At 65.5% G+C, this 20,832-nt stretch overlaps 3 protein-coding genes and 1 long non-coding RNA gene across 4 annotated transcripts; 2 read left to right on the forward strand and 2 right to left on the reverse strand.

The window, feature by feature from the left end:
• Nucleotides 1-607: 607 nt before the first annotated feature.
• On the forward strand, nucleotides 608-2,369 carry PHPT1 (phosphohistidine phosphatase 1). The gene is made up of 3 exons (XM_082696375.1): nucleotides 608-1,185; nucleotides 1,529-1,653; nucleotides 2,163-2,369. The coding sequence occupies exons 1-3, from the start codon at nucleotides 1,026-1,028 to the stop codon at nucleotides 2,253-2,255; spliced, it is 378 nt and encodes a 125-aa protein (XP_082552501.1). The 5' UTR covers nucleotides 608-1,025; the 3' UTR covers nucleotides 2,256-2,369.
• An 832-nt stretch (nucleotides 2,370-3,201) lies between these two features.
• On the forward strand, nucleotides 3,202-12,035 carry MAMDC4 (MAM domain containing 4). Its single transcript, XM_082696292.1, has 29 exons — nucleotides 3,202-3,666; nucleotides 4,150-4,257; nucleotides 4,328-4,501; nucleotides 4,582-4,707; nucleotides 4,868-4,998; nucleotides 5,083-5,167; nucleotides 5,313-5,438; nucleotides 5,552-5,686; nucleotides 5,762-5,850; nucleotides 5,931-6,104; nucleotides 6,443-6,527; nucleotides 6,602-6,781; nucleotides 6,870-6,998; nucleotides 7,132-7,263; nucleotides 7,354-7,475; nucleotides 7,556-7,667; nucleotides 7,795-7,911; nucleotides 8,042-8,176; nucleotides 8,296-8,432; nucleotides 8,503-8,722; nucleotides 8,787-8,924; nucleotides 9,013-9,131; nucleotides 9,221-9,311; nucleotides 9,437-9,583; nucleotides 9,752-9,886; nucleotides 9,974-10,101; nucleotides 10,197-10,305; nucleotides 11,050-11,228; nucleotides 11,351-12,035. Exons 1-29 carry the CDS (start codon nucleotides 3,621-3,623, stop codon nucleotides 11,390-11,392), a joined length of 3,651 nt encoding a protein of 1,216 aa, XP_082552418.1. The 5' UTR covers nucleotides 3,202-3,620; the 3' UTR covers nucleotides 11,393-12,035.
• Nucleotides 12,036-12,611: 576 nt separating this feature from the next.
• Nucleotides 12,612-16,246, reverse strand: EDF1 (endothelial differentiation related factor 1). Its single transcript, XM_082696508.1, has 5 exons — nucleotides 16,057-16,246; nucleotides 14,519-14,570; nucleotides 14,018-14,178; nucleotides 13,591-13,684; nucleotides 12,612-13,029 (listed from the first exon to the last, which is right to left on the reverse strand). The coding sequence occupies exons 1-5, from the start codon at nucleotides 16,132-16,134 to the stop codon at nucleotides 12,968-12,970; spliced, it is 447 nt and encodes a 148-aa protein (XP_082552634.1). The 5' UTR covers nucleotides 16,135-16,246; the 3' UTR covers nucleotides 12,612-12,967.
• Nucleotides 16,247-16,704: 458 nt separating this feature from the next.
• On the reverse strand, nucleotides 16,705-19,128 carry LOC309846812. The gene is made up of 3 exons (XR_014302141.1): nucleotides 17,257-19,128; nucleotides 17,023-17,075; nucleotides 16,705-16,779 (listed from the first exon to the last, which is right to left on the reverse strand). It is a non-coding gene; the product is annotated as an uncharacterized lncRNA (long non-coding RNA).
• Between the last annotated feature and the right edge of the window lie 1,704 nt (nucleotides 19,129-20,832).

Consider the following 20,832-nt stretch of genomic DNA (forward strand, 5'->3'; position numbering starts at 1 on the left):
CGTGCGCTGGAGACGCGAGGCTGGCGACCCGGCTCCGGCTCCGGCTCCGGCTCCGGCTCGGCTCGGCTCGGCTGGGCTCCGGCTCCGGGAGCGCACACTCGTTGGCCCACCGCCCTGGCTCCATAAGGGCGAGTGATCGTAGTCCCCGGGCCTCGCAACAGCCCTCCTGGGGCTCCCAGCACTCCCCGTCGCGGCCAGAAGAGACCATCAGTTGAACTGCGAGCGCCCCCCACACCCCTGTTCCCGGCTCTCGCCCCCGCCTCGTGCACTCCCGCCCATCCCCCCACAGCGCCCGCGCGCCCGCCTCGGCCCAGCGCGTGGGCACCGGCCACGGGCCCCGCTCGCCCCACCCGCCTTCGCGGCCTGCCGGGCCCGGCCGCCGTGCCCCCTGCCCGCGGGCCCCAGCTTTCCGCCCGACGCCCGGGGGCTGGCTGGCCAGGAGTGACCCTGGACAGGGATTATGTCCAGGCCCGAACGCTTTCGAACCAAGTAAAACAACTCAAATGTGGCAGCGCTTGCTCTTTGGGGGCGGGGGAGGCGTGGGTGGGCTGGGCGCCGGGGAGGGATGGGGAGGGCCTTGGGGTGCGGCGGGAGGAGGGAGAGGGAGGACTCGGGACGCGGTGGGGGACGGGGAGGGAGGCCTTGGGACACGGGCGGTGAGGGGACGAGGAGCGGTCAGGGCCTCACGGGCCGCCGAACCCCCGTGGAGGAGCCCGCCCCCGAGCCCGCCGCCCACGCCGCCTCCCAGTCCCCGCTGAAAAGAACTGCCCGCTTGGCCGGGTGGGACCCCCACCCACTCCGGGTTCGCTGTTCTCCTTTAAGAGGGACCCGCGTGGCCGCGGAGGTGCAAGGAGCTAGGTTGCCATTGGCCAGGCCGTGCTGCAGGTGGGCGGCACGATTGGCTGAGGCTCTGGGCCCCAGCACGCATGCCCCCGCGCGATTGGTCCCGGGCTCCCAGAGCCCGCCTCCCGCGGGGATGACTCAACCCGGGCTCGCGGGGGGAAGGGCCGCGGCCGGCAGGGAACATGGCGGCGGCGGACCTCGCCCGGATCGCCGATGTGGACATCGATTCCGACGGCGTCTTCAAGTACGTGCTGATTCGAGTTCACTCGGCGCCGCCCTCCGAGGCCCCGACCGGGGAGAGCAAGGAGATCGTACGCGGCTACAAGTGGGCCGAGTACCATGGTGAGGGCGGGGCCGGAGGGCGTTTGCGGGGCGGGGCCAGCCGGCTCGGGGGCGGGGCCGGGCCGGGGCGGGGCGGGGCTGACGGCGAGAGGCGATCCTGTGCCAGGTCTGACCCTGAGCTGGCTCAGGGGAGTCAGGGTCCTGGAGGGCAAGGGGCTGCCGTGGCCCGACCCCCGTCTCCTAGTGCCAGCGCCCTTGCCCGGGTGCACCCCTTCCTCCGTCTCGTGGCGTCCCAGCCTGGAGGAGCTGCTCTCCCGCGGAAGGAGCTGCTCCCAGCCGGAGCGTCCGGTGCCCTGGCCGCCCAGGGGCCGCGGCGGGTGCTGAGCTGCCTTCCCTGTCCCAGCTGACATCTATGACAAGGTGTCGGGCGAGATCCAGAAGAAGGGCTATAGTTGTGAGTGCCTGGGAGGCGGGCGCATCTCTCACCAGAGCCAGGACAAGAAGATCCACGTGTACGGCTACTCCATGGTGAGCCCCGAGGCGCCCCGGACCAGAGACCAGCTCTCACCAGCACTCACTGCCCTACCCCCAGGAGGCCTGCAGGGCTGGGGTCTCTGGGCTGTGTCAGCTGCTGACTCCTTCCTCCAGTGTCCTGCCCATTTCCCACGTGGAGTGGGAGGGAGGCCCCTGCCTGCCCCTCAGCCCTGGGGGGCCCGTCCTGTTCCTACACGAGGCCTGGCTGGGCCGTCACTGTCCCCCAGCTCTTGGAGGCACTCCACGTTTTGGCGTGAAGCACAGCAGCCTCTCCCTCTTCCTTCTCCAAGCCGCAGTGGTGACTCCATCTGTCTCGTCACCTGGGACAGCGCCCTGGCTCACCATGGCAGCCACCTTTCTGCAGGAGAGCTCCCCGGGGCAGGCAGGGAGGGATGGCTGTGTTTGGCTCCACCCGGGGATGCCCCCCAAGCCGGCTGCTTGGTGTTGCTGTTGATGGACACCCAGAGCCAGGACGGGTCTGTAACATTGGCTTCTCTCTCCAGGGTTATGGTCGTGCGCAACACTCCATCTCCACTGAGAAGATCAAAGCCATGTACCCTGATTACGAGGTCACCTGGGCCGATGATGGCTACTGAGGCCTGCCCAAGGGGCCAGCTGTACCCCCTGGCCAGGACACCAGCCTGGCCCAAGTGCCCCACCTTACCTCACCCACAGGAATTAAACATGTTATCACCGTGCTGTTGCCCAGATGCTGTGTGTCTTGATTTTTCTGTTTTGGGGTGTGTGGCAGAGAGCCGGAGGTGGCCCTGGAAACAACAGGGCCCCTGCAGGCTGCCCCTCACCTGGCTCCACATCTGGGGGCCCCAGGGAGTGGCAGTGCACACTCAGCCCTTTGTGGTCTGATAAGGGGCCCTGCACTGCTGTCCCTCTTTATGGCCTGATGACTCCGCATGTGGCTCCTACGTCCAAGGACATTTGGGAGGAAACTCTGAGCCCTTGCGCAAGTAAGTACCACCAGGTCCCTCAGGGCCAGCGGACATCAGTGTCTCCACATGATCTGCCGCTGGCGGTCACACGTGACGTGACCCAGGACCCCTTCCAAGACCAGGTCCCAGGGCACTTGCTCAGCTCCTTCTCCAAGTAAATGGCTGAGGCCTCAGAGTTGGAGCTGGGAGCCCCCCTCCCGCCTCCCCTTCTCCCGGTGCAGGGCTGTGGGGCACCAGCTGTGGCAAGCAGATACGGTATCGGGTGGGGAGGGCCAGGTACCGCTGGGCATGCCTGTCCCCGCGGCTCCCTGTGAGCACAGGTGCCATCTCATGGCGCATGCCCTCTGTGAGCCCACGGGAGCCTCAGGGTCGCCACTCCGGGCAGGGGCTGTTGTGACCACACGTCACCGATGAGACAAGCTCCGGAGGTCTCACCGTGGTTGATGGCAGCCAGATGCCGGGGGCTGTGCCCGGCAGCGCCCAGCCACACTGCCTGGAACATTCATCGGATCAGTGACTGTCATTTATACATGGCTAAGCCATCTGGAAGGCGTGGACTGAGTTACAGAGGATGAAGCCCCTGAGTGCTTGGGGCCAGGGACACAGTTGGCACACGCTGGGCTCCCCCTCTGAGCTCCAGGAGACCTCAGAGCCTGACAGGGTCGGCGATGTGGCCGCAGCCAGAGCCACTGCAGCCCGTCCCACCCCTGCCGGGCCTACACCAGGCAGGCCTGGGCGGCGGTGGGCACAATGACTGTGGCCCGACCTTTGGTCTGAAGGAGCCAGGCAGGTGGGAGCTGACCTCGGCCAGGGGCCCCTTTCCTGGACCCTTTTACAGCCGGATGTTCATCCTCCCCCACACGGGGTGGGGCTCTCTGATGGGCAGCAGGTACAGAAGGGGCCCAGGCCCCACTGCAGGCGGCACAGTCCGTCCGTGGGGCCACGGGCAGATAACCGGGCAAAAGGGCCACAGGTTGCCCAGGGCGCACACCGTCTGTTCCCACTGGCCCGGCCATGCCTCTGCCCGGCTGCTTCCTGCCTGTCTTGGTCCTGCTTATGGGTGAGTTGTTGGCTCCGGCTGCTAAGGCAGAGCCGGGCACAGGTGCTGGGCCTGCAGGGGAGGAGGGGGACTAGGCCCCGGGTGAAGCTGGTGGGAGAGTGCGCAGGCCAAGTCGTTGAGAAAGGGGCAAGAATTCTGCTTCCTCTGGCCCCAATGTCCGTAGGTCCCAAGGCAAGACCCTAGTCCACCACTCCTAGACACACGGAGGCTGAGGAGAGGGCGGGGGCCCCTCCTGGGAACTGCTCCAGCCCCCTCCTCGGCCGCTGCCCCCCACTGGGGGCCCTTGGCCCTGTGCTCCCATCGCCCTACGCAGTCACCCTCTCCCAGGCCAGATGGACTGGGAGCCCCAGGTGGCCGGACCCGCCCTCTCCCCCACCTGACCTCTTGGCCCGAGGCCCCAGAGCAGGCGAACAGCATCGCAGGTTTCCCTGGGACTGGGGGGCCACCCTGCCTCCAGCCACCCAGCTGTCTCTCTGTCGGCAGCTGGGCCCCTAGGCTGGACGGGGGTCCCCAGCAACTGCAGGGCCCCCCGCGAGGCCACATGCAACTTCGTGTGTGACTGCGCAGGCTGCTCCGACGAGACCCGCTGCGGTGAGCCAGGGCGGAGCAGGGGCGGGCCGGCGGGCCCGCGACAGGCAGCCACTGACTTCCCACTCTCCAGGTTACCACGGAGCCTCGCCCACCCTGGGCGCCCCCTTCGCCTGCGACTTCGAGCGGGACCCGTGCGGCTGGCAGGACGTCAGCACCTCAGGCTACAGCTGGCTCCGAGACAGGGCAGGAGCCTCCCTGGAGGTTCTGGGGCCTCGCTCGGACCACACCCTCGGGACGGACCTTGGTGAGGCCTGGCTGGGTCCCCAGGGCGTCGCCTCCCCTCTTTCTTCCCAGCCCCGTGTCCTGACCTCTCTGCTGGGCCAGGCTGGTACATGGCTGTCGGCACCCATCGTGGCAAAGAGGCCTCCACAGCTGTCCTGTGCTCCCCTGTCCTGCATAACGCAGCCCCCACCTGCGAGCTGAGGCTCTGGTTCCACGCGGCCTCTGGAGGTGGGTGCCCGGGACCCTACTGCCGGGTGGGTGCCCTGAGAGACCCAGAAAGGAAGGAGCCTGGGAGGGCCCCAGTAGGAGGGACAACATCGGAGGGCTGGACCCAGGGAGCAGCCCTGGGGCCTGAGTTGCCCCGGGGACCCCCCATCCCCCATTCCAGATGTGGCTGAACTGCGGCTAGAGCTGACCCACAGGGCCGAGACCTTGACCCTGTGGCAGAGCTCCGGGCCCTGGGGCCCAGGCTGGCAGGAGCTGGTGGTGGCCACTGGCCGTATCCGGGACGACTTCCAGGTGAGCTAGGGATGGTCTGGGTACTGGGGGCAGCAGGGAGGGTCTGAGCCTGGACTTAAGTCCTAAGGGCCCCACTCTTTTCAGGTGACCTTCTCTGCCACTCGAAATGTGACCCACAGGGGTACTGTGGCCTTGGACGATGTGGTCTTCAGGGGCTGTGGGCTGCCCAGTAAGGCCCCCCTGCCATGGGCCCACACTGGGGGGGGGGGCTCACCTGCTCACACCCAACTCGGTCGGTCTTGAGCCTCTCCCCCAGCTGCCCCGGCCCCCGCAGTTGGGGGTCACGGTGAAGGGCTGCCCCTCGCCCATCTCAGCCCCCCAGGCACACTGCCCTCTGGGGCATCACCATTGTGGAAACATGGCCTGTGTGGAGTCCCACCAGTTATGCGACGGAGAGGACAACTGTGGGGACGGCTCAGACGAGGACACGTCCGTCTGCCGTGAGCTGGAGGGGCTGCTGCGGACCATCCAGAGAACACGGGGTGCTGGGGCGCGGGGGCGGGTCACGGAGAGGCCCTGCTGACAGTCTGAGCGCCCCGCCCCTGTCCTCCAGGCCACCACACCACCACCGACTTTGAGACGGGCCTGGGACTGTGGAACCACTCGGAGGGCTGGGCCCGGAACCGCAGTGCCGGCGCCAGGCACCCAGCCTGGCCACGCCGGGACCACAGCCAGAACAGCGTGCAGGGTGAGGCCCGCCGGGGAGCGCCGGTCCTCACCTCCCGGAGCCCCGCCAGCCCTGCCCACACCTGTCTCTGCCCAGGCTCCTTCTTGGTCTCCACGGCCGAGCCCAGCGCCCCCGCCGTCCTCTCCAGCCCCGAGTTCCAAGCATCGGGGGCCCACAACTGCTCGGTGAGGCAGGGGACACAGGGTGGCTTGTCCGGGGGGCCTGGGCAGGCAGGTCTGCCTCACCTTGCACGGCTTCTTCTCAGCTCACCTTCTATCACTACCTGCACGGGTCCGTGGATGGCTCCCTGCAACTCTTCCTGCAGACTCGGAGCCCAGGCTCCCCCCAGGTCCCCGTCCTGCTGCGCAGGCGCCATGGGGAGCTGGGGGCCGCCTGGGTCCGAGACCGGGTGGACATCCGGAGCCAGCACCCCTTCCGGGTGAGGCCAGAGAGAGCAGTGGCTGGAAGGGGGAGGGCGGGCACGTGGGAGGTGCGGGGGGCCCCCAGAGCTTGAGCAGAGGAGCTCAGGGGGCGGGGTGCTGGCCCGGGTCCCTCCAGGCTGCTGCAGCAGAAGGCTGGTCCGCTGGTCAGTGAGGTCACCCTCCAGGGAAGGAGCCGTCATGATCACAGCCCCTCTTGTGAGGCTGTGGGAGGGCAGTGACCAGAGACGGTGTCCGCTGACATGGAAAGTAGAAGACGGGGCGCGGGCTGGAGGGAGCAGCGCTGGGGACGGTAGAGGGTGCTGGGGTGCGCCCTGAGCCGCCTCCGTGCCCTCAGATACTGCTCACTGGGCACACCGGCCCAGGTGGCGTTGTGAGCCTGGATGACCTCATCCTGTCGGACCACTGCCAGCCAGTCCCAGGTGGGCCCCTGAGCCCCTCCCTCCCCAGCAGGAGCGCCACTCCGGTCCCACTGACCCCTGCTTTGCCTCCACAGACATGTCCAGTCCGCCCCCTGGGCTCTGGGCCCCGGCCCCTGGGCCCCAGCTGTCCAGCCTGCGGCCCCAGGACTTCTGCGAGCCGGGACATCTTTCATGTGGGGACCTGTGTGTCCCCCCAGAGCAGCTCTGCGACTTCCAGCACCAGTGCGAGGCAGGCGAGGACGAGCAGGAATGCGGTGAGGGGCGGCGGGAGGCGGGGCCCGGGCGGCGGGAGGCGGGGCCCGCCTTCCTCCGCACCCTCCCGCTCAGCGGCCGCTGTTCCAGGCACCTCGGACTTCGAGCCCCCCGCGGCCGGGGGCTGGGAAGACGCCAGTGTGGGGCGGCTGCAGTGGGGGCGTCTGCAGGCCCAAGAGAGCGGAGGCCCGGGCACGGGCGGCGGCGGGGCCGCTGCGGGTGAGGCCCGAGCCCCCTGCCCACGAACCCTGTCCCCACGGGGCTCCTTGCTCTGCCTCTTCGCACTAGGGACCCTGTCTGTGGTGGGGGTCCCTGGCAGGAACTGGCTCTGAGCAGCCTCGCTCTTCCTCAGGGCACTTCCTGTCCTTGCAGAGGGCCTGGGGACAGCTGACGCCAGAGGCGCGGGTCCTCACACCTCCCCTGGGCCCCTCGGGCCCCCGCTGCAAGCTCCGCATGGCTTACTATTTCCACGGTGACCCCCAAGGTACCACGCGGGGGCTGGCGAGAGCTCCCCAGTGCACCCTGCGGGGGGGGGGCGCGGGCCGGGTGGATCCACCAGGACCCCCTCGCCCAGGCTTCCTGGCACTGGTCGTGGTGGAGGGTGGCCGCCGGGAGCCCGTGTGGCAGGCCCCAAGCAGCAGCGGCGACTGGAAGGCGGACACGGTCCTTATCGGGGCGCGCCGCAGGCCTTTCCGGGTGAGGAGGACAGCCTGGGGGGGCGGCGCTCACCAAGCCGGGCCGGATTTAACAGCCCCTCCCTTGTGCTCCTGCCGCAGCTGGAGTTCGTCAGCCTGGTGGACTTGGACGGCCCTGGCCAGCAGGGTGCTGCAGTGGACGATGTGACCTTGGAGGACTGCAGCCCCGTGACGGCCACCGAGAAGGACTCAGGTCCCAGTCCCTCCCCAGGGGCCTCCCACCCAGACCACCCAGACGGACCCCTGGGAGCCCTCGCCCCCTCAGGACACAGGAGGCGCCTGGTGGCGCTGGGCTGTGCTGACCCCCCCGGTCCCCCCAGAGGTCTCCTGTAACTTTGAGCGGGACACTTGTGGCTGGCACTCCGGCCACCTCACAGATGCCCACTGGCGCCGAGTCGAGAGCCGTGGGCCTGGGTACGACCACACCACGGGCCAAGGTAGGCTGGGGGCACCCAGGCCTGGGGAGCAGCTCTCCGAGTCGGGGAGCGGGTGGAGGGCGGTGCGCCCATCCTGGCCAAGCCCGTCCCGGAAGCATCTTTGCGGCTCAGACCGGTGCCCCCATGGCAGGCTACTACTTGCTCCTGGATCCCACGGACCCCCCGGCCCGGGGCCCCGGGGCCCACCTGCTCACCCAGCCCCAGGCCCCAGCAGCCACCCAGGAGTGCCTCTCCTTCTGGTACCACCTCCACGGGCCCCAGATCGGTGAGTGATCCTCGGGCTGGGTGAGGGCTCCTTCTTCTGCCTCTCCAGAGCCCTGGAGGAGAGGCAGGAAGCCACCAGGAGCCAGACTCTGGCCCTCTCCCCCCCTCCCCTGCATCTAGGGACACTGCGCCTGGCAGTGAGGCGGGAAGGAGAGGCAGAAACCCTCCTGTGGTCGCGGAGCGGCACCCACGGCAACTGCTGGCACAAGGCCTGGGCCACCCTGCACCACCAGGCGGGCTCCGGCGCCAAGTACCAAGTGAGGCCCCACGCCTGGGGGGTGGGGAGGCCAGGCAAGGCCCCCCGCCGCTGACACCCCTGGCCCCCAGCTGCTGTTCCAGGGCCTCCGAGATGGCTACCACGGGACGATGGCGCTGGACGACGTGGCCGTGCGGCCTGGGCCCTGCTGGGCCTCCAGGCGGTGCTCCTTTGAGGACTCGGCCTGTGGCTTCTCCAGCAGCGGCCAAGGCCTCTGGACACGACAGACCAATGCCACGGGCCATGCCTCCTGGGGCCCCCACACCGACCACACCACAGAGACGGCTCAGGGTACGTGGCAGGGGTCGGGGGTGCCCGGGGGAGTCAGACGCAGGCTGACATTGGCACCCCCCAGGACACTACATGGTGGTGGACATGAGCCCACATGCCCTGCCCCGTGGCCACGTGGCCTCCCTGACCTCAGAGGAGCACCAGCCTCTGACCCAGCCCGCCTGCCTGACCTTCTGGTACCACCTGAGCCTCAGAAACCCAGGTGAGGAGCGGCAGGGGCTGCCCAGGAGCCCACAAGGGGCTGTTCCTTGTGGCGGCTGCTGACTGGGCTGGCCATGTGCTGGCGGCAGGCACCTTGCAGGTCCACGTGGAGGAGGCCGGGAGGCAGCAGGTGCTCAGCCTCAGCGCCCACGGGGGCTTTGCCTGGCGCCTGGGAAGTGTGGACGTGCAGGCTGAGAGGGCCTGGAGGGTGAGTGTGGGAGGCAAGGGGCCTTCTCCCCTTCGAGGGCGGTCCGGACCCCGGAGGCGGCTCCCCCCCCACCCCCCCGTGCCGTGCAGGTGGTATTTGAGGCGGTCGCCGCTGGTGTGGAGCGGTCCTACATCGCACTAGACGACCTGCTGCTCCAGGACGGGCCCTGCCCCCGGCCAGGTGGGAGCACCTCCCCTGCCCAGCCCTCACACGTGCTCCAGACCAACCCCAAGACGCCTGGCCCGGCCCTGGACCAGAGAGAGGAAACGGGGGCAGCCCTGCTGACCTGCCCAGGTCTCTCGCAGCTTCCTGTGACTTCGAGGCCGGCCTGTGCGGCTGGAGCCATCTGCCCTGGCCCAGCCTGGGAGGGTTTAGCTGGGACTGGAGCAGTGGGGCCACGCCTTCCCGGTACCCCCAGCCCCCCGTGGACCACACTCTGGGCACAGAAGCAGGTGGGTCTGAGATGCGGAAGGGGCCCCGGAGCCACACACAGTGCCAGAGGCACACGCCTCACCTCACCGTGGGCCAACGAGCCCAGCCGGTCCGGGCTCCCACCCCCGTCGGCGGGGTCCACTCCAACCCATCAGCTGGCCTGGAGCCCTGCCCTCTCTCATTTCCAGGCCACTTTGTTCTCTTTGAAACCGGTGTGCTGGGCCCAGGGGGCCGGGCGGCCTGGCTGCGCAGCCAGCCTCTGCCTGCCACCGAGTCCTCCTGTCTCCGATTCTGGTACCACGTGGGTTTTCCGGAGCACTTCTGTGAGTGCAGCTGGGCCTCCAGCGCCTGGGTGGCAGGAAGAGCTGGGGCCAGGAGCAGCCCTGACCTGCCCTGACCCCCGCTTGCAGACAAGGGGGAGCTGAGGGTGATCCTGAGCAGCGCGCGGGGCCAGCTGGCCGTGTGGAGCGCCGGCGCACACCGGCGGCACCAGTGGCTGGAAGGCCACGTGGAGGTGGTCAGTGCCGAGGAGTTCCAGGTGAGGCCTGGCGGCCCTTGAGCCTGGAGATCCCGGAGGCCTCCGACAGGGCCAGGCTCCTCTAGCCCACGCAACCCCTTCTCCCTCCCGGTCAGATCGTGTTTGAAGCCACACTAAGCGGCCAGCCGGCCCTGGGGCCCATTGCCCTGGACGACGTGGAGTATCTGGCCGGGCAGCCCTGCCAGCGGCTCACATCCAGCCAAGGTGAGCCCTGCCCAGGTCCGCCAGCTCTGCTCGTGCTTGGGGCCCCCATCGGGCACAGCAGCTCATGGCCCACGTGGCTGCCAGTGGCAAGGTTTCCGGCCCAAGAGGCCAAGAAAGTCACCAAGATCGGCCCCACACCATTCCCCCCCCCCCCCGCCCCCGTCCACTCCCTTTTTTAAAGATTTATTCACGTGCGGAGAGAGAAGGCTCCTGTGTGAGAGCGGGCGGGCGGAGGAGGGGCGGAGGAGGGACTTTCAAGCCGACTCCCAGAGCAGGGAGAGCGAGCCGGGTGAGACCATGATCTGAGCTGAAGTAAGACTCCACACGTAACCAAGCCACGCAGGCACCCATCTCCTCTCCTTCTGGGCTGGGCCACCCTGGTCCTTGGTCCCTCGGGAGCCCAGCCAGGTCTGCGTCCCCTTCCTGGACTGGCACTGCATGCCCTCACTCCCGCAGAGGGGGCGGGCGCTGCGCAGACCCTGCAGCAGGTGCCCCGTCCCACCAGAGACCACCACCAGCCTGGTTGTGGAGCTCTTGCTGGCTGTCTCTTGGTGACAAAGAGGCGGGTCTAGCTTGGGGCCATCTGAACAGAGCAGCTACCTGCCAGGTCCCTGGCCTCAGCCTGGCGCCCCCCTCCAGCCTGCTGGGGCCTCAAGTACGGGCCATCTCACATGTCCTCAGCTGTCGGGGCAGGGCTGATGGGCAGGGCTTGAGTCCCAGGGCTCACATGCCCACGGCACACAGGGGACACAGCACTGGCCGCATCGGTGCCAACCATCGTCGGCAGCGCCCTCCTCGTGCTCATCGTCCTGGTGCTGACTGGACTTGGGGGATGGCACTGGTTGCAGAAAGAGAGGAGCTGCCCCTCCCGGGCCGAGACAGCAGCCGTGGCCCCGGGCTTCGACAACATTGTCTTCAATGCGGTAGGCACCCCTGGGTGAGGCCAGCGGGCAGGGGAGACTGCAGGGAAGTAAGTCCTCCTGGCCTGGCCGGCTGGGGGTGCCTACCTCCCCCACCACTCGGAGGCTCCCTTCCTTCCATCTAGGATAATGTCACCCTGCCGGCTTCGCTCACCGACCCCCAGTAGACGGCCCAGAGACTGGCTCCCCAGACAAGCACCCCCCGCCAACCGCAGTCCTGTCCAGGGAATAACACCTGCCTTGCCCCCAGGATCCCTGGAGCCCCCAGGCTGTGACCCTGCACAGAGACTGCCACCCACGTGCCTGGGGACGGTCCTCACCCCAACAATAAATGTCCTGGCCTGTGAGGGCAGCCCCCACTTACTGGCTGAGGTCCGTGCCTCCTGCCGGGTCAACAGCAAAGAGGCTCCCAGGGCTCCGCAGCTGAAAGCATGTACTTGGGGGTGCCTCCCACGCATCTCAGGGACTCGGTGACCACACCAGACAGGACCCCGGGCCAGAGGCACAGAGACACACAGACACACACAGTGCACCGTGATAAGCCCGTGCCCCAGGCCCGGCAGTCACCCCAACACTCAGGTGGCCCAGCCCAGCCCATGGGATCCTGACCCAAGCCCCGTCCCTGCCTTGCTGGGTGTTTCCGCATCTGACTTAGGACAGGGAGAGACCCCCACAGTGCAGGCGACGGACCGAGGAGCAGACGCTTATCTGGGTATAAGGGGGCACGGAGTGGGTCTGGGTGGGGGGGCGATGCTCTGCTGTGTCCACGATTCTAAATAAAGGTCCCACGTCCACTGTCCCACGGTAGAGGTCCTGTGTCTTAAGGGCCCCCATATCCACCATCCCATGGTCAAGTTGAAGTGGTCCCCAAAATGATGTGTCTCAAAGCACAGGTGTCACTCGGTGCCCTGTGATGCCGCTGAGGTCACTGGCAGGCCAAGCTGAGGTTCCTGCCGTCCTCACAGGCTCTGAGAAGGAAGGCCACCCCTGTCTCTGAGCTGTTAGAGCCCCTGGTGTGTCACATACCCTCCCTAATAAAACGGAACAGAATCTCTCCAGTCCAGGAAGGGTCCCCCTGCCCACCCACACAGCCAGGTGCTCTCCGCCTACCTGCAGGAAGGCCCCCCCCCTTGCCATGCCAGGCCACTGGGGAGCCCAAGCCAGGGGAGCACATGGGTCTGGTGCCCCGAGGCAACGCCCACAAAGCGTCCCAGCAAAGGGTGACAAGGAAACAGCGCTGCAGAGTGACCTTCACGGTCCTCAGGCACCACCCCCCACCCCCACCACGGCATGTCGCGAAACCCGTGTCCTCCTATGCTGGGGGCCAAAGTGGCGTGCTGAAGGCGTGGCCGACCGCACTAGACAGACCGACTCTGCACCAGCGGGAAGCGCAACAATCGTTTATTGGCTTCCCTGAAGGCCGGACCGGAAACGGCATCTGCTCTTCCCATGGGGCCGCCCCACCCCACAGCCCCCACCAGCGTGAGGTGGTCCCACTCAGAGCCCCCCGGGGAGTCACCCCAAGACCGGGCAGACACTGGGGATGAGAAGGAAAGAAGATCAGGAGAAGCAATACTTCGCAAGGTTTTGTGTGACAGCAGGTATGGACAGAGGGAGTTCCTGGGCAGGGCCGGCGCCCCGCGTCCCGCTCGGCCGCGTGAAGAGACCCGCGCTGTCGCGGGTGGTCAGGGGAACCGGCCGGACGAGACCAGCCGGAACGCACTGATTTCGAGGCTTTGCGTTCATTTCGCCCTTGGCCCCTTCTCAATCGGCTTCCCGATGTCCTTCCCCCGGAGCTTGAGGCCTGAAAGAGCCATTGGCCCACTCACCGCCGCGGCGGCCACTCCAGGACCCGAGAGGTGGGACAGCACACGGCGCTCCCAGCCGTCCCCCCAAGGTGGCAGCAGCACCCACCCCACCCTGTGAGCCCCAGCCCCGTCCTCCACAGGAAGGAGCCGCGGAGAGAGCATGGAGGCCAAGGACCGCCCCCTCCGGTCCTGGCTGGGCCCAGCCCACAGTCCGGGCACCGGCTAACCTTCCAGGGTAGAGGGCAGCTGGGCCCTCCCAGAACTAGGGCTCCAGTGCTCTGGGAGCTCCATGTGCTCGGTGCCACACCGACACCACGGCGCGGCCACTGAGCCTTCTATCCACAGGCCGGAGGGCGCTGGCCAGCAACAAAGCAAGGGCATAGAGGAAACGTGAAAGCCAGGGTTGGGGGAGGACGACACTCAGACAACACACTCGGGAGTTTCTTAAGGGTCTGGAGAATTCCCCAGCCTCGGGGGCCTTCCTGTGCTCGGTAGCTGCCCTGTACCTGGTCAGGCAGCAGCAGCGGGGACCCGACAGAGGACCAAAGGACACTCACCGATAGCTCTCTCAATTTTGCCCAGAACCTGGTTATTAGGAATGGCCCGTCCACTCTCGTAGTCTGCGATGACCTGCGGCTTTTCGTTGATTTTCTAAAGAGATGGATTTTGCCCATGACAACTCCAACAACGGCAGGTCACAAAATGAGCACACGGCCAAGGGAGTCGCCACGAGCACCACCTTCCGTGGCAACACATGGCCAAGGGCCTTCCTAGGTGCCTGCCCTCAGAGGCCCCGGGGTCCGCACACGACGGAAGCCATGCCACATTCAGGAGATAATGACAGCTCGGCTGACGCAGCTTCCCGGGGGCTCCCAGGGCCAAGCGCCACTAAAAGCCACCCCCAGCCGTGCGGCGGTGCGTTTGGACCACCGACCTCCCACCTGCCCAGCCGCAGCCTGGGAGGAAGGGCCCTGCCGTGCTCACCGTCGCCAGGTCCTTCTGCGTCAGCCCCTTGCTCTGCCGGCCCTGCTGGATCACCTTGCCCACCTCCAGGGTCACGCGGTCGTGGTGCAGCTCCTCGGTCTCCCGGTCGAGCTTGGCCGTGTTCTTGGTGATCGAGTGCTGTCTGTTCTGGCCGGCGGCCCCTGCACCGGCACGAGGCGAAAGCACAGCACAAGGTTTGCCACGAACCCCCAACAAAGCCATTTCAGAACAGGAAGCGGGCCCACAGGCGGCCTGTGCCACGGTGACCCCGGAAGCCAGGCACCGGAACACAGGGAACCCCACGGGCTGAAGAGCACGGGGCGCAGAACCTCGTGTGAGTTCTCGCCTGACTACGCCCAGCACCGCTGCTCTGCTAAGACCCCAGCCCACCTCCAGCCCCCTGCAGCTGTCCCGACACCCGGGGGCACGGCGGGTGTGCCGATGCCTGGTGCAGAGAGCGCCTGACGGCACCCGCGTCTGGTGAGGAAGCACACTACTCACATTTCTTGGACGTCTCCACATCCTCTCCACGTCTCTGAGCCGCCAAGATGGCCTAAAAACGCGAACACAGTTTCCGGTCAAAATCCGATCTGCAGACACCAGCGCCGGCTGCTGTGGGCCGGTCAGTCCGCTGTGCACGTCCGGGGCCTGTGCAGCCCAGGCAGCGTGGCCCGCAGCTCGTGTCCTGAAGCTCTGTCCAAGCCAGACGAGCAAGGCCGAGTCAACGGCCTGAGCTCTGCACACAAAACCCTCCGCCCTCCAGTACCGCGAGCTGACGACGGATCTTCCGCAGAAGCAGCAAGGGACAGGGACGCCCGGAGCTGGCCGGCATCAGACTCGGCCACTCCGACTCCTAACACGAGAGCCACGGCCCACGCCCCCAAACGTCGCCAGCAAGACCAACACCCTGTGACCTCCACCCGCCAAATGTTAGGAAGAGGTACTTCCCGACTGGAACGCCTCACAGAGGCCACGGGGCCGAGACAGCGGTGGCACGTTCAGAGACGCTTCCAACACGTGTCCACGTGACTGCTAGCTCGTACTGCTTAGCTTGCTCGGGGAAAAAGGACAGTGGGTTTGGTTCTGACCCCGCAAGCGGGCAGGTCAGGGAATGCCAGTTCCCGGGGCTGCAGCTAATCCTGACCCAGACCCGGCCGGCCGGTGGGTGTAGGCCCAAGACCCCCGAGGGTAGAAACTTAGCAGGGGGGCACTGACCAGCGTCTCCACACTTGCATCGGACTCACACGTGAACTGTGGGTAGATAAGCCAAGCTAGGAACCTTCTCTCCCTCCAGAGCCTGTCACCTTCGCTCCAGTGACCCAGAAGCAGAGTCCACCTGTGCCCTGGGTCTCTAGGCCACCTCGGTGCAGGGACAGGGGCTGCCCGCATCCCAAAACAGGCCTCAGTGAGGCTCCACAGCCAGCCTTGGGCGGGCCAAGCACTGGCAGAGGAGACCCTGAGTGCACCGAGGCCGCCGCCCCCTATCTGCACCCCAGTCCCTCGGGGTACTCCCCCTCCCCCGGGCCCCTGCTCACCCCATCGCCGCTGTCACTGGCCACAAGCCCACCCGGGCCGCATTCAGAGCCTCCACGACCTGGGGCCTTACCTGGGCCTCCCCACCACGCACGCATCACTGGCCCCAAACACTGCTGGACCCTTCCACAGCCCTCCCGGCCCAGCGGTCCACGCCCCCACCCCTGTCCTCCCCCGTCCTCCCACCACCCCTCCGGCCCCCCCACGCTCTGCGCCCAGGCCCTCCCTCTCCCTGGCCCCTGGCCCTGGCCCCCACCCGACCTCCGTCGCACACCGTCTCCGCCCGGCCGTCTTCCCTGCCCCGGTCTCCGGCCTCCCATCCCGGGCGCCACGCCCTCGCCCCCGGCCCTGGCTGGCCCAGCGTCGTCCTGGCCCCCGCAGCCCCGGTGCCCAGCCTCGTCCCCGCCCCGCCCCCCGCCCGCGCCCGCGCCCCGGCCCCGCGCCCGGCCCCGCCCCGCGTCCTCCGCCCGGCCGCCCTGAGCCCCGAGGCCCGCCCGGCGCCGCACCTGCTTGGACTTGGCCTGGGCGGCCGTGGGGCCCTTCTTGCGCAGCACCGTCACCGTGTCCCAGTCGCTCTCGGCCATGGCGGGCGGGCAGGTCCGGCGGTCCGTCCGGCGGCTCCGCGGCAGCTGCTGGAGACCCGGCGACGCGACGTCCCCTCGTCGCTCGGCCGCTTCCGGCGCCGGCCGTCGGCCCGCCCCCGCCTCCCCATTGGCCGGCGGCCGGGGGGGGCGGGCACTTCCCGCGGCTCCCGCCCAATCCTCGCCCGGCTCGTCCCCGCGGGCGGCGGGCGGCGGGCTGCGCGCGACGTGGGGCGGGAGACGTCGGGGCCGTGCGCTGTCAGGGCGCGGAGGGGCGGGCGGCGGGCGGCGGGGGAGCGGGGAGCCCCGCCGCGGAGCGGGGGCCTCGGAGGGGGGCGGGGCGCCGAGGGGAGGGGGGCGCGGGTAGGGGAAGGGAGGAGGAGGAGGGGTGCGGTGCGGCCGCGCAAGGGAGAGGGTGCGGTGGGAGGGGCCGGTGCTTGGGACGCGCCCGGAGGACGGGACCCCCGGAGCCGCGGCCGGTGCAGAGGGGGGTGCGGGGGAGCTGCCGTGGTCTCGGACGCAGGGTGCGTGCTCTGTGCGGCCGCCCCGCGTGCGCCCTGCCGTCGGGTCCGCGCCATCGGGTCCCTGCCCTCGGGTCCCGGCCGCAGCGGGGCTGGGGCGGGCCTGGAGCCTGTGCACTTGGAACCGCTAAAAACACACGGAAAACCGTAAAAATAAGGTTACAAAAGGTTACAAAAGTCAGTATTCTTCCGTAGCGTGTGTCGCTCGTGTGACCTTCGAAACGCGCCTCCCTTTCCCTACAGTAGTGGACAGCCCTTTGCGGTAACGGAAGGACAGAAGGTCTGACACGCACCACAGGCATCACAGAATTTGAGAAAAAATAACATTCGTGTGAATTAACAAGTGCGTCTCCTTCACGCTTTTGCTTACGTTTTCGGGTGTATTTTCCTTGGACGCCGGGTCATGGCTTTCCAGAACTGTTCCTGTGAAAAACCGGGACTGCTCAGACACTTCCCCAGGGCGCTTGGTAGGATCTGGATCCGATGCTGGTCCTGATGTTGGTTTGGGTGACACCTGGGGCTCTGCACAGAGCTCCTCCAGGAAGTCTGATGAGTGCAGTCCCCACCCAGACAGAAGAAAGGCGAACGGTGTATTAGGTCGTACCTACGGGTCAACGAGCCACTCATCAGCGGAGACGGCTTCTGGTTTACCCTGCTGTTGAGGGGAACCAAGTCCTCCGCTCGCAATTCGCAGACTGATTTCTGGTTCACACCACAAATCTTGTGGCTTCCTCACGTCCACGGGCTTATGCTGTGCAGGGGGTAATTGGCAGCCACAGAAGACTACCCACCCCAGGGAAGGCAGGCAAGACTGAGCATCATAAAACATCCCATAAACCCCAGCTAAGCACATCCCCACTCAAGGTTGCCCTGGTGGCGTCCCCAAAGCGCTTGTGATCGGCCAGAAAGAGAGACGAGGGAACAACCCGTGTGAAAAGAGGCTGCGTCTTAGCTAACGGTGTTTAAGTAAGTCCAGGAGCTTCACCGGCATTTGGCCGTGTGACCCCTGCTGGGCTCTCAGCAGGAGACGGTGCATCAGCTCCGTAGTGTTGCAACCCTGGTTGGCTCAGACCCAGAGAACAGTTACCTAGACCTCCGTGTCCTCTGTCTGTGCGGGGGTCTGCCATCTAGCCTTTGGTCAGGATGCCAGGCCTGAGGCTGCAAAGACTTCCAGTGCCTCTGTCCTTGTGGCACTCTCTCTGACCAGGATACGGGTGATGCAGGTGTCTGCATAGGTGCACCCCCGACACCTATGCTTACCTGTGCACACCCTCCCCTGGCTCTGGGAGCTTCCCATTTCCTCAGCGTCCCGGGACGAGTAGCCTCAGGCTTGCAGCTGCAGCAGCTGTCAGGAGAACCAGCTCGAGCAGCTTCCATCCTCCCTCCAGGGGCGCCTCGCCAGTCACGGTAGTGACCCTTCTGCCCGCGCCGTTTGCAGTAAGCAGTCTACCGGTGCTACCCACTCACCTTCATACGTGGAGATGAGCAAACAGTAATGGCGCCTTCCGGAAGGCAAAAAACGGAGCCGTTTCTGTATTTCTAATATAAAGTTTAAATATTGTATCCCTAATGAAAAACGAACACTGTTACCAACTAAAAACTGTCTAGTAAAATGTCACGAATGTGAGAGTCTGCATACCTCAAGAGGGAAGGGTTATTCACACATCTCAGGACTATTCACGGTTAGGGCGGCAGACAGACGCTAAGGTGTTTCTGTGATTCCCCCTCCTGGCAGTCCAGCCTTTGTGCAAGCCCCGCCCCCTCTAAAATATCTTTTTTTACTGTAGTCAAATACACTTAACATGAAATTACCATCGTCACCATTTTGAGCATACAGCTTAGTAGTAGATGTACTTGTGCTGTTGGGAAACCGTCCCTATCTGTCAATGCCATGACTTCGTTTCGTAGAACGGAAACTCTGTCCCCCTTCGCTAACTTCTTATCCCGCATGCCCCCCCACCCCACCACAAGCCCTCGGCAACCTCCATTCTATGATTCTGTGATTTCAGCTCTTCTAGGGACCTCCAGCAAGTGGAATCCTACAGTATTTGCCCTGTTGTGACTGGCTCTCTTAGCAGTGTCCTCAAGGCTTACGGGTCTTACAGCAGGTGTCAGACCCTCCTTCCTTTCTGTGGGGGACACTATTCCGTGGCCTGTACAGTCCTCGTTCTGTCCATCTGTCCACCCACGGGCACCGGCTGCTTCCCCCATTAGCTCTTATGAATAGAGGTAGAATTTCATGATGTGGTTTTCTACCCCAATCATTTGCTCAGCACTTTGGGCCTTCGGAGTTGAGAGAATAATGCTCTTTGGTTTGGGGATATTTTCTTGTGTTATTATTTTTTTTTTTAGATTTTATTTATTCATTTGACAGAGATCACAAGTAGGCAGAGAGGCAGGCAGAGAGAGAGGAAGCAGGCTCCCTGCTGAGCAGAGAGCTTGATGCGGGGCTTGATCCTAGGACCCTGGGATCATGACCCGAGCCGAAGGCAGCGGCTTAACCCACTGAGTCACCCAGGCGCCCTCTTTTTTTTTTTTTTTTTTAAATAACATCTTCTCTCTTGTCAGCTTCCACTCCCAGGAACCCCTAAGATGTTAGAGTCCATTACTGAGAGCCTAATGTTCTTGTTTCTATTTTTAAATTCCCTTTCAGGGACACCCAGGTGGCTCAGTCGGTGAAGCATCTGTCTTTAGCTCAGGTCATGATCCAGGGGTCCTGAGATCGAACCCCTGATCAGCGGGGAGCCTTCTCTCTCTCTCCCTCTGCCCCTCCCCCCATTGTGCTCTCTACTGCTCGCTCTATCTCTAATAAACAAATAAAATCTTTAAAAAATAAGAATTAAAAAAACAAAAGAGGGCGCCCGGGTGGCTCAGTGTGTTAAGCCTCTGCCTTCGGCTCAGGTCATGATCTCAGGGTCCTGGGATCGAGCTCCTCCACATTGGGCTCTCTGCTCAGCGGGGAGCCTGCTTCCCCACCCCCACCCCCCCGCCTGCCTCTGCCTGCTTGTGATCTGTCAAATAAATAAATAAAATCTTAAAAAAAAGAGAGAGAGAGAGACCACATCCATGCGGTGACAGCGTCTGAGTGACTTTCCAGCTGCGGAGATGTCTGAAAGCCAGGAGGACGGGCTGTGTTTACGGAGACACGGGCCGAAGCACAATTTCTAGAACGCGGTGGAAGCTGCACCTCTGGGACCCCTGCTAAGCGTATCTTTCATAAGGTCATCCCTAATCCGTGGCTTTGTGTGTAATTACCAGAATGCAGTTTAGTAAAAAGTGTCCTTTGACCAGCAATGGGCAGAAATAGATGGCACATGTGGCTGGCCGTGGACTGAACGTGACAAGGAGAGAAGGATCGATCACGACAAAACCGTTGTCAAATTTGCAGACGTCGAGCCTCAGAAACAGAGACTGGGCCCTAACACTCACTACTGTGCAAAAACTTACGTGTTGGTATAAGTATTCCCTTGTTTTTGAGAAAATACAACAAAGTAAAGAAAGTTTTAATCCATCATTTTTTCCTTGTTTATACTTTGTTGACTGCATCGCTTTCTTTTTTGCTGGCACAGTTGTGTACGTGAAGTTCAGACAAAGCACATTTTTCCTGCTTTGTCTTCCGGCCACTGTCCTCCCTGAACACGCCGAGGGGGCGCCGAGAAGGACCCGTCCATCCAGCCGTCAGTGAGGACTGGGAAGGCCCGTGTGCGGGAGAAGGCAGGGCTGTGACCCCGGGAGGGAGCACGGGCCACCGGACGGGGCACCGGGGAGCGACTCGCTTTAGCCCCAGTCAGGCTCCGCAGAGATCCGGAGATGGGGCGGCGGCATCAGGGAGGATCCCCGGGAGAGAAGGGAGGCCCGCGGAGCGGGGGTGCAGATGGGTGTGGCCCGGGGTCCGGGAAGCAAGGAGGGCCGGCGGACAGGCGGCAGGGCCAGCGGCGGGGGTGCCAGCCGGGCCCAAGCAGGCTGAGTCCGGGACCGGGGTTCGAGCCTCAGGGCGGAGGCAGCGGCGGGGGCCCAGGCGAGCCCGCGTGGCAGGGCGGACAGAGGCCCCGAGGGCCACTTGGAGCCTCCCAGACACCGGGCTGGGGGCCTTGGCCAAGCGACCGCCTTGGCGGGTCCGGGTGTGAGAGCAGCGGCGCACGCACCGCTGGCAGGTGTGAAGCGAGGCGGCGCCCGCAAA

The sequence above is a fragment of the Mustela nivalis genome, assembly GCF_964662115.1.
Source record: "Mustela nivalis genome assembly, chromosome: 13".
Classification (NCBI taxonomy): domain Eukaryota; kingdom Metazoa; phylum Chordata; class Mammalia; order Carnivora; family Mustelidae; genus Mustela; species Mustela nivalis.